We start from the raw sequence: 12,688 nt of genomic DNA, 5'->3' as shown, positions 1-12,688 counted from the left end.
AACATTTTCTGCCATGAAACAATTTTGATCTTTACATTACATTTGTTTACACTTTAGAAAGTGACCATATAAATAATAGGATTGTTTTATCAGATTCTTCAAATTTGCAATGTCAACAGCCTGTTTAATCCACACAATTATACAATTATGTAGTAATGGATTATGTAGAGAACCTAGTGTGTAACATTTAGAATAATACCTGCACACTCAGCACACAGATGGATGTTGAGATACCAACGATCAAAACACGAGAATCAGGTCTCATGTACAAGGTCTGATTCTAATGTAACAGGTCTCCAGTCTGGAACAACATGCACTGCAGCTCCAGTCAGTTAATTACTACTGGTTTGAATGGCTGCTTGGACACGATTGCCCGATAAGGGATTAAAAGAAACGGGCAAGCGGTGCATCAGCAAGTGGACTGTGAAGCATCCGATTCTCCAGGCAAAACGTTTCCTTTGTGGTTTCCTGTTTTATCAGCACCGATGCAAAGCATGATCAAGCCAAAGCATGATCAGACCCATGGGAGAGGAAAGACAAGGCTGGTGGGGACTGGACCACCTCCAGGCTGCTCAGCCCTAGCATTAGTCTCCACGTGGCTGTGTCCTTTGTCTGCCAGTCAAAGGGCCGCTGAATGGGGGTCAATTGAAACCAATTCCCTCTGTCGGACACAATTAATGGGGTTGCCCAGGGTGGGCAAAAAGGGGACTGCCGCAGGCCTTTGGTTACTGATCCTGCCGCACAAGCATGCCAGGAATTTGCCACCTGGAATTTGCCCCTGTGACAATAACAAATCCACCCCCTTCCAAACCCACCTCCTTTTCTGTACACACATGGATACATCCTAAAATACCCCCTGTCCCATCCACCCACCCACAAGGGAGGATGGGTGACAGGGGAGTGGCTAGTGGTTGTCCACAGTCTAGTCGCCCACAACGGAGCAGAGACAGAGAAGAAGAGAAGTGGTGTAGTGTGCAGCTGTATAAATGGACTGGACGACTTTCTGTTCCAGTGATTCTCAGAGTAGGGCCTGGGGATCCTTCATGGGAGTTTCATGGTTGTCCCTGATTATCATCAAATCAAAAGGACAAGTCTTTTTTTTTGGTGATTATTTTGTCCACTTAACGCAGCAAACAAATCTATTCATCTGCACTGCTTTTTCGGGCTCTTTCCTATCAATTGAACTTGGAGCGAGACCAGTGAGGAGAGCGAAAAAATGAGACTGCGAGAACGAGAGCCACCCTCTCTCTGTCCGAATCAATCTTCTGATAAGTATGGGCGATCGATCCACCACCAGCCCCATCTACAGTTAAGCACTCCAGTGGATGTGCACTAATTGTCCTGTTGACATTAATTGTCATTAAAGGGCTTAAAACGGCCCCTCGGCTGTGAGTTACATCCTGCACCAAGGTTGCAACCCATTTGTTTATTGGCGATATCACAGCTCTCTCTGCCGCACACGCGGGTCACTGTTAAATCAGACAGGTTGGCCAGGGCACAGGACGGGTTTATATGAAGCAGTGCTGCCACTTTAATGGCCCGTTTCTCACAAGATGACATCATTAGTCTTTTCTGTTGTCCCCATTAAATGGTCAGTATGTTTGAAGAACTCATTAAGGTGGAGGGGAAATGTCTAGGTGTGTGTGTGGTTTATGCCACAGCCCGCAGCTCTAACTTCCGGAGGGGAAGTCTAAAAAGCCTAAAGGACCCCCTGCATTGCTGCCACACCCCTGTAAACAGGGTGAATCAATCAGCTTCATTTGGCCTAACAAATTGGTTTGTGTGTGTGCGTGTGTGTGTGTGTGTGTGTGTGTGTATTCGCTCCGGATGTAAATAGGGGGCCAAGGTGCATAAGAAAAGAGCTGTGTGGAGGTGAGAGGGGGCAGAGATGGATACATACCGATGCAAGCCTAACACATCCCTGGAAAAGGGGTCGTGACCCGCGCTGCACTCAAACAGCATTTCAGAGTGGTCGAGACACAGAGAGGGTGACGAGAGCAACTTCGCTCCACAGATCCAAATCATCTCATCGGACTTTGTATGATTGGATGTTTTCCTTTCGTGTAAAACGCCTCCATATTGTATTAAACTTTATTGGTAATGAAAACACATTTTTCCTATGAAACCAATTATTATGATTTATTACACATAGCACAGAGTGTTTTATCACAGCAATGTGGATAATATATGAAACAGCACATTACTGCTATAAAACCACTGCTGTGACCTAAAATATGTGCCAGGTGACATTAAGTTGCACGTCTGAATAGCCTCAGTGTTTGCACATCTGCTGCTGTGGCTTCTCTACTTGGATTTATTATCTCCAAAGCAACACTGTTCACATGATCAGCGGGTTAATGTGACCCAATTACGGAACCATAATCAAATGTACTGCACAAATGTTGAAGCAATCAATCAATGCCCCTGATGGATTTGCTGAGTAAAAACATGTGACGGCCCTCCCACTTCAGCTGGGTATCCTCGAGGGGATGCTGATTCACCACACCTCTAGTGGCCGGATGACTAAACTGCTATAAAGTTTGTTCTTGAGCGCCACACAGAGTGAAGTCCTTCCTAAGTCATTTGAGCAAAACCCTGCCATTCACAAAGCTTTCCCTCCTCTTCCCTTCTCCCATGAATGGGGCCCTGATTGAAATGAACAATGCCCACACCTTGAACAGGCCCACTGGTTCGAGGGCCATTGTGCTGGAGAGGAGGGAGAGGATCGGCCAACAAGTGGCTCTCCCACTCTCTTATCATAGGACTCCACTGTCTGTGGTGGGCCCTTTATTAATTGTTGTGCCACTAACCCCCCCCCACACGGCCATCGCGTCACGGAGAATGCTGAATGACTGCGCTACCTTGGCTTTCACTGGCCTCATTTGCACCAGGAGAAGGAGGAGGAGGAGAAAGAGGAAGAAAGAGGGGAGGGAGGGAGCAGGAGAGGAAGGGAGAGAGAAAGAGCCGTGAATGGCACCATAACATAACAATGCACTTGGAGGCTCAGTTGGCAAACACAGCTGGACCAGCCACAGTGAAGCATTTAATGAGTCATAACTCTAAAGAGACAGGGGGCTACTAAAACCACTTTTACTATATTGCAGTTTCTCTGGAATACGCACAAACACACGCACACATACACTTTATATTACTCTGAGTTTGATGGCAGTCAAACGCACATGTATATAATATATTATCATACAGTTGTACACACATTTTCAGCATATTGCACACATAATCTCTATAATAAGCCGTGCGTCTGAAATTCATCAGAAAGAAAACAAAAGCACTCACCTCAATAACCTGCTTCGAGTCCAGCCTGAAGTTGAAGTCCCCAAAGACAAAATGTGGCAGCTTTTCAAACCGCTGGTCTGTGATCCTGCAAAACACCACAACCACTCATCAGTGACAATGTTTTAAACAATCATTGCTGTGTTGGGTTCTGGCACAAAACACACCATGACCCTAATGATCCCAAATCATTAGCATTGATGATAAATAACAGAGAAGATCATCTTGGCAAACATCACCATGAGCTGTCAAAGACTTTTTTTTTCAAGCTGCCATGATCCCCCTGACCTCAGGGTATTTAATTCATGAGGACCACAGCACCACCTAGTGGCCTGATCACTTTGATCAGAGCCTCTTCACCTTTGCTGAGCTGTCTGACAGCTGTCTTTGGTCCAACACAATCTTTTGGTACAATAGTTTTACATCATTCATGATTTATAACAGTACACAGAGTGTAGATGCAATAATGGAGCAGATAGAGACAATCTAAGAAACATGTGACATGAAATACAAATTATTAAGGAAATACATAAGGCCTATGAAAATGATTTCCAGGTTTATAGATGAACAGGATATATTTGAACAGAATGCAATCCTGAAAAGACATTTTGGACAAATGGTCAGGAGTGAGATATGAACCAGAAAATCTAAACTATATAATCCTAATAATCCTGTCACCCTCAGAATGATTATTAAATGAAGCTTCCTATATGCAGTTAATGAAAAAAACAAATTAATAATTCAAACAGCACTGGGACGGCCGATCACAGCGCCCATGTCATCCCTGAACCACATTAAGTTCATTTATATCAGTGTCTGTTATAGGGGTTCAACATTCAGTTCAAATTCTACATTTTGATCATTTCTTTTGATATGATCCTTTAGATCTGCTTTTCAAAAAAAGAGCTAAGCAGCACAAAATCCTCTGGCTCTCTGGATTCGTTCGTGGGCTTCTGGGTTTACTCCTCCGATCAGAAACAGACTTTAAGAGCTTGAAAGACTCAATCTGCCCCTGCTGCCACAGGCTCTCCCTCAGCAGGCCTGTAACTAAAGTGACTCCTGCTCTTTTGATGCCTCTTAAGGGTCTTTAAATCCAGCACATTTTATTGTCTCTTGTCTTGCAAATGTTTTTAATACAGTGAATGCATTGCTTTTTAAGCCCGACAGTGTCAAAGGATCCGCAGAGTATTGATCCTCTCTGTCATGAACTACTTCCAAATCTCCGGAACCTCGCCACAGCGCCAGCATCCGAGTGCTTAAAAAAACACACCTAAGCGACATATAATTAACTCCTTTGCCTCATCACTTTCTTAAAAGTGGCTCTTCTACGGAGCAGAGATAGGAAATTAAGGTGGACGTAGCACAGCCTCTTAATTAATGATTCAGGATGCTTGGCTCGCTATCTCCACTAATCGTGCAGATAAATCTCACTGTGGACTTCCCAGGCCCAGATAACAATATATTTATGGGGCTGTAAAGAGAGAAGAAGCTCCTTCTTAGTGGTGGGTCTCGGCTCTGGCCGGCCGCCGTAAAGCATGACCATTTCCTCTCTAGGAGGCAGGGAGAAGGAACGGCACGGAGGCGAAGGTGACTGGAGTAAAGGAACGCAGCTATTATATTAAATGGAGAGTATGTCATTTTGACATTGCATTATATTAAAGAGAAACTGGATCGTCTTTCTATTCCGTGGATTTTTCAACAGGGGTCACCATGGAGATGAGGGCAGCATGATCTAGAATTGAATTTCCAAAGTAACAAACAGTCAATCTTTGCCATTTGAAACATGACTTAAATGACTTATTATTTGCAGATTAACTATTTAAATGTATTGAATTGTTGTTAAAGCTTTACTGTAGATTGAGGGCAGTCGTGTCAGACATTTTTGGCAGAGAAAATGTCTGAAGTGACAGGATCTGAAGAAGAATACAGAACCACAATGTGGGGCAGAACAGAAGTGATGAGGTGCAAGAGAAATGTTGGGGCCTTGATCCACTTCAAAACTTGTAGGTGTATCTATGGGTGATTAAAGACATGTGCAGCTAGTTACATTTACTCTATGTGGACCCACAAAGACCCTCGGGCTACATGAATGCATTAGATAGAACTTGTTGATTTCTACTTAACCTTTATCGCAGCTTAAATAGTTTACTTCAGCACAGTTGTTCAGTAATAAGCTCCATCATTTCTCTGAAGCCATTTTCAGATATGCACTCCAAATCTGCTGCAGAGATCACATGTTTTGGTTTAGAGCACGTTGACACCAGCATCAGCCTTTATCACAAAATCTTGTTCTTTCCAAGTTGAAATCTTTGTCGGTGTCTTCTACGTGCATGACTCTACTTTTTCATCCAGATATTTGTATTCTTTTTGTTTTTTCAGTTTTGCATCCATTGTGTGTTAGACACATTATAAACACACCCACTGATTCATGATGAATCCTGCAGAGGATCTCCTGCTGTGTTCTTAAATGGGCTCACTTGGACATTTTCCAGAGTTTTACTCAGGAAGTGGAAGGAGAAACTCCAGAGAGTGTCCAAAGCAGCTGACTCTGAAATATGCAATCTCACATAATTTCAGGTGACTTTAGTGCAGGTCTGAAAAGCAGCTTGAGTGTACTTCTTCTTCAGAGTAATTGTATTAGAAACCCTGGGTCCAGTAGCAGGTGAGAGGATGCCAGCTGGATAGACGCTCTTTTATATGTGGTCCAGGATGTATTCACACTCACAAAGCGAAGAAACTGTGGACACATGCGTCTCGATCAGACCATCTCTGAATGTGTTCTGAGTCATCGAATCTCAGGACACATTGAGGACACATTTGGGTGCGTTCAGACCTGAACTTAGCACTGACATCTGTGATCAGATGACTCAGGATGGATCTTAATATCAGGTCTGCACGGGTTCAACAAGTAAGGACAACATGTCGTCTTTCTTAACAAATGTGGTTGAATTACAGCACTTTTTCAAGTTGTTTACAATGTTCCACCACAACATGAAGAGCCATTGATGATTCAGCCAAAGACTGACTCACTGCATACCACAATGGTTCAAATTATTACACTAAATTAAAGTCTCGCACAGATCACAGCCTAATAAAGACTGTTTGTGTGCGGGTTCCTTAATACTCTCAAACTGTGACTGATGTCATTAATGACTTCACATTCTGGTGCTAAGAGACTTGGCTCTATTTAAACAGGGTTAGTGGCCAGTTTATCCTGTTGGCCTGAATGCAGAGCAGTAAAAATGGCTGCACATACACGTCAGTGCAGTTGTTATAGGCGTGGGAACTTGTATACCCTGAGCTAATAGAGAATTTACCACGTCTGCCGTTATGAGTGTAGAATAAAAACCAAAAGTAAATTGAGCAAGGTGCAAACTTAGTTTTACTTTCTTGCAATCTGTGCCAATCAAACAAGGACACGAGAAAAGATAAAGAGAAGAGTGTGGAAGTGCAAAGAAAAGAGTAGTTGAAATGTGCGACAGGGAGTAAGTGAGTGTATGGGTGTTTCTCCAGAGCCTGGAGGTCTTTCTCCTCTACGTCCTGTAGCTTTATCCCACTAACAGCCATGTCTAATACCCGCAGCCTGGCTGTTTTGTCTGCCGCTCCAAGGTATCAGCCACAGGTCAAAAGGTAACAATGTGTTTACACGATCATTTCCTAAAGCACTCATGGTGACCCGCTGGTGTGAAAGTTGACTTTTTCCTTGGCCTTTGTGGGGGGAAGCGAAGAATCGCAACATTACTTACAGCTACTGGGATTGAAAAGGGGCCTGAGGGTGGGGGGTCCCAAGCTTGGGGGGCCCCCCCGCTCGACTGACCCTCACCCTCGGAGGGGGCCCCCATTAGCCTCGTCATCACAGTTCATTCAAGCAAACTGTTACAGTGTCAGTGACATTCTCCCACAAAGACGCACTCCTTTACACAGTCTATAAACGTGCTTTCTCCTGGACAATTCATCGCGTAGTGACACCCCTGAAAGAGGCTCCTCACAAGGGCCGTTCTCACTGAGGTTTGGGCTGGGGCCTTCGTTAGGCCTTCCTAGGGGCCACACAAAGACAGGGGTCAGACACTAATTTATAACACGGTCCCCGGCTTTGCTCCCAGGCTCCTTAAACCACCAGCACAAAGCAACCACGGCACATTCTCTCTCATTGCGATCCTACGTCTCTCCCACACACACACACAGTCATAGAAGTGAAAAAACACTGAAAATATTCTTTCACCACAGAAACTGACAGCATCTAAGTTTAACACATAACACTCGTGTATAGCTCAATAATTCCTGGCTGCTTTTAAATCTTTCTCCTTCACACCAGCCTCAATCCCTCACTGACTCCTCTGCAGATTATTCGCTGTGACTGACAGCTAAACTGAGCCGTAATAGACAGTCTATATGGGATTATGAGGGTGCAATTGGGGGCCATGTCATGATTATATTGACAAGATGACTTACCATAAGTTGGCCAGTCAGATTCGACTTTGCACACAATAGCTGGGCTGAACGCAGCCATCCATTGTAAGTAAATGTTGAGAATCTGGGAGAATGTTAACATTGTGAAGAATGTGCTGGGTGACGTCTTTTTGAATAGGCCCTGACAGGACCTTTGACTCTGCAGGACAGGCTTCCCCTCGTCCCCCTGTTAGCTCCTCTGTAACGCCCATCCCGACAAGAGCAACCACACACAGAAAGATGCGGTGCTGAGGGGGTGCAAGGATGCTGCAGCGGTCACACAGAGGTTAACGAATAAGACGGCGCGAACTAACAGCACCTTCGACATACAGACAAGATGGGAATGATGTCTTTTAGGAATAGGGAAGATAGCTTATGGAATTATATGTGGAGTGGAAAGAATGTATTTTTGCTGTATCTTTGCTGAATGAACTTTTGTCTAAAACGGTCTGGATTGGAAAACAGATCGGTCCCAGACCTCCAGTGTTTCCAAACGCACCAGGTTCCATGATGTTCATTGGCTTTGGTCATTTGATCACTTACAAATCTGTTAGAGACTTTGCATCACTACAGTATAAAATCAACTGGATTTTGCAATATTGCATAATTCAAGCCAATTCAGCGTCCATGTCTAGTTATAACATGTTTATTTTTTAAACATTTATATTAATTATATGATGATAATATGGTGCTTTTTTTTTCCTGAAAAGGGAAATGCATCAACATGAAATCAAAAATCACAAACTGACAGTTCAGTTGTTTCTGTACTTTTGGTACTAGGTATGAAACATGGACTCAGCATTATTATTTTTTTGCTCTGAGGCCCCTAACTGATAAAATGCAGGAGCTATTTAGAACTAAGTGTATAAACAACAAATATCAAAATTTGTCGTCTTGGGAATCATGGGAAACACTCCACTTAATTACTTAAGTTGTTTTCATTGATACTGTATCATTGAAGTTGCCTTTATACTGTGGATATGACGTTTATTTTTAACTGTAAAGTTTCAATTCTGGCATTGCCGCAACAATAAATTCCAAGTGTGGGAATATAAGATCTTTTCAGATGGTGATGTCTGTCCTTATCCTTGCTGTGTGTGTGTCTGTGTGTGTGTGCTTGTGATGAAAAACAGGTCTGCTTTGAGTAGAGAGACACGGGGGAAGATTAACCTCTGCTCCTGAAGGCCTCCCAGGGTGAGAAGGCAGCTCAAAATCACAGTGACACCACACACACACACACACACACACACACACACACACACACACACACACACACACACACACACACACACACACACACACACACACACACACACACACACACACACACACACACACACACAAAGAGTCACCTGTACACGTACACACACACTCAAGCACACACAAAAATTATAATGTACCTGACCTATGTACCTACTTTCTGTTTCTTTAGAAACCAGATATGAACAAATCAGGGAAAAATTTACATATGTATGACATGGACACTGTATTAAAAAATGTAATTATTTGGCATAGAGTGTACCCTTGCGCGTACGCACACAAACACACAGTCTCTTTAATAAATTCATTCAGGCTTTATGGAGGATCTGCGTGTGATTATCCAGTCCTCCCTCTTGCAGCTCAACATATCTATTGGCTGGAAACTCGCCGGCCTTTCTCTCCTCTTTCAGCCTGTTGTTCTGGGAAAAGCCTAAAGGGAAACATTTAGATTGGAGGGGTCTTTGAGACGCTCTGACAGTTGACTGATGACCGTCCATAAAATGACAAAGCATCGCTGTGTGGTGGCCAGTGCGGCCCACTGCCTCCCCATGGGAAACTAATTGCTTTGAATTGTTAACGGCAACATTATTTTTCTGCCAATCATTGCTTTTCAATGCCCCGAAAATGAGCATGAAACAAGTCTTTTCAGCGAACAAAACAGTTAAATGTCCCCAATGTTGATCAAATTAACTTCAGCACTGTGACAATGGACTATATTTGTGTGAAAATAATGGCGCGTCACAAAGGACGCCTTTATGCCAGGATTTCACAGTTGTAATGTAAAACTGTTCTCCCCTGAACCGGACCAGCCACCCTGAATGGGAGTTTAAAAAAAGAAACAAACGCCAATGCACAAAAGGGATTTTTGTTGAGGAAGAGGAAAAAAAAACCTGTTGATTTTATCTCATGCTATCATTTCATGGGCTCATTTAGCAGCCATGTTTTCCATACAGAGAGGCCAGGTGTTTTCAGCATCACTTAAATTGATCAGCTGTAATAAGCAAAAAAAGCATAATTAATAACTACATACATATTTCTAGCATCTTGTCCATTTGTGTCAAATACTTTATTCCTTAAATTTAACTAGACACCAAGCTATTTTTAAAAGCATGAAACAAAATATGGAGTTTTTTCTTTTCATTGTCCACACAAAATCTATTACATCTAAAACAATGATTTCCATACATCAAGGCGTAGCTGAGTCAACAAGGTAAATAATGCTTGATGCAGCCCTGAGCAGATGCGTGCATCTTCAAAGGACAGGAAAACAAGCAGGGGATGCATTTCAAGCAGAGCCCTGGTTTGCACTCAAGGAAGTGGGCCACACATCAGCAACAGGCTTTAGAGCAGTGCTTTTTTGATGTGACTCAATAGTGAGGTCTGGCTGGCTAAACGCTGTTCCTTCGCAGCATTGTTCCCCAGAGGCCTTGAAGCACTTTGGAGATAAACACCGTTTAGCAGTTAAAAGGGCCACAGAGGAAAAGGCTTATCAGATGTGTTCTCAATGGGCTGCAAGCTGCATTATTAGGCCTGGGCCCCAGATAAGATGGTGGCTGAAGTTTGATGCCCCGCAGCAGAGCTCTGTCCCCGCCGCTGCTGTGTGATCAGCTCCTGTGCCGGCTGCCTCAAGGATCTCAGCTGGCAGTGTGTTCAACAGCACCCCTCCCCTCATCTCCCATTTCGCAATGAGAGATTAGAGCTCAGAGAGGGAGAGAGGAGAGAGAAGAAGGAAGGGGGGGAGTTTGGCTTTAGATATTCCCCCTGTCCCTTTTCCTGCTCTGTTTTCTGGGGGTAGGAGTCAGAGTTAGGACAATGGCCAAAAAGATGGTTCCCAACCAGCCGCTGAATGGGAACACTGTTGGTGGTAGCGCTTCATTCAAAGCCCGGCCCGGGCACATTGTCCTCCCAGATCGGCAGAGGAGAATGGAGTTTGCTGGTGGCTGCCAAAAGGTTAGCAGCCTCTGTGAAAGGACCGACCCATTATTCACTGCCCTTTACAGAGCCCAAGCACCCTTTGTGCTCCTCCTCCCTTCCCGCTGCACCGCCAGCTTTTTCTCACTTCGGTGCTCCGGATCTGCACCCGGCGGTTTCCCCCAAAGTGAGCGACTGAGGCGCGATGCCCCCACCATCCCACCCCCGTGCCCCTAGCAAGGAATACCAGGGTAGCCAGAGCATATAACGACCTCCCCACCACCACCTTGCCTCACACCACTTACCCCTCTCATCCCCACCCCTGTCAAAAAGGAACCTTTAAATGATATGGCCCAGAAGTAACAACAAGTTTACCATTCCAACACAAGGGGAGTGAGGGAGAGGGAGCATGGAAACTGCCAGTCAGGCATCACAGTTTCGATTCAATCTCCTTAGCCACCCAACAAGAACTCGGAGACTCCGCTATTAGGGGGGGACCTTTGAAAATAAATCACCTTGCGAAAGCATGATGAAAGAAGAGGAAACACATTGATAACACTTAAATGTAAGTAACAACAGTGGTCCTTTTCAAACTTCATGATGCCAGTAAATCCAGGTAAGTTACAGCGTAATAAAAATTGCAAAAGCTGCCATATTCTCAAAACACTCCCACTTCCCTGTCCATTAAAGGCAGAGCATTCTTTCATCAAATCAAGACTGAAGCGCAGGTAAAATATGACCTCGCCGTAGAGAAGTGCCTCATAATTCATGTACATCAGATGGCCTGGAGATAATGTATGCCACCCATATGCATGTAGTTATTCAAAGCTGCAGCGGCGGGGAGCCACTCATGCATTCTGATGTTATTTGAATGGGAGGTCACCTGCTGCGCGGCTCTTATTTAGTGTTAGCATGGCCAGGTAGGGAGCAGGGGTTGCACCATGTACTCTATCATTCTGCTCTGCTTCAAATGGATATCCCATAAATCACATTACCATGGGCTATGAATTGATAACCTGGCTTGTTAAAGCCTGTATAAGGGCAGTGCTTTACTCAGTGCACAGTGAAGAAATCTTTACCATTGCTATGACAATACCTACTCCTACCAACACCAAATGTGTTCTAAGGGTTTATCCTCTTGGGAGCTCAAATGTGCAGATGGTAAACTGCCTTACATATAACAATAAATCTAGAATTGAATTGGTAAATATTAGCCTGTTGTTGTTGCTACAATTAACAGTCAGTGGCTCACAACATATTTCAAGGTTTATCATGTTTGGACTATGAATACCTGGGTCAATTTTAATTGATATCTGAATTAATTTTTAATATCCAATGTCTAAAGCTAAAAACAGACCTGAAGACTGCTGGAAATGGAAACAGTGCTAGTGAGCATGAACCTGCTCAGGTAACATAGAAATCTAATTAGAATTCATCATATGGGGACCAGTATTTTCCATAATACATTTCTAGCAAGTTTAACATTTTTCAGTTATCTTTTTGTGACCCACGGCTTTTAATATATAGTGGGACAATACATAAGTTCAAAAAATTATGGACAATCAGGCCAAATTTCACTTTCATTTTTCTACTATTTTGAGAAATATCGTTCCCTGGACCGAAGTGTAATAGACAGACTTGTAGCTGAACAGCCTAAGAATATTTGCATCCTTTCATGCTTGCCAGTGGGACAAAAATGAGGATTACGCCACAAAAAAAGGAAAAGTTGCAAAGTAAGAAGGAGTTATAGGGAGGGACAGAAAAAGAACAGATAAAA

The 12,688-nt window shown here is 43.7% G+C and overlaps 1 protein-coding gene across 2 annotated transcripts in view; it reads right to left on the bottom strand.

Annotated features, from left to right (window-relative positions):
- LOC118119362 (inositol polyphosphate-5-phosphatase A) overlaps positions 1-12,688 on the bottom strand; it is a 149,982-nt gene that overhangs the window by 42,608 nt on the left and 94,686 nt on the right. For both annotated transcript variants that reach the window (XM_035173266.2, XM_035173267.2), the window contains exon 9: positions 3,295-3,379. In XM_035173266.2, the coding sequence (XP_035029157.1) occupies positions 3,295-3,379 (85 nt within the window). The remainder of the gene's footprint in view (positions 1-3,294; positions 3,380-12,688) is intronic.

This window comes from Hippoglossus stenolepis, chromosome 12, assembly GCF_022539355.2.
Source record: "Hippoglossus stenolepis isolate QCI-W04-F060 chromosome 12, HSTE1.2, whole genome shotgun sequence".
In the NCBI taxonomy this organism is placed as follows: domain Eukaryota; kingdom Metazoa; phylum Chordata; class Actinopteri; order Pleuronectiformes; family Pleuronectidae; genus Hippoglossus; species Hippoglossus stenolepis.
This window is presented reverse-complemented; position numbering and strand designations above follow the sequence as displayed.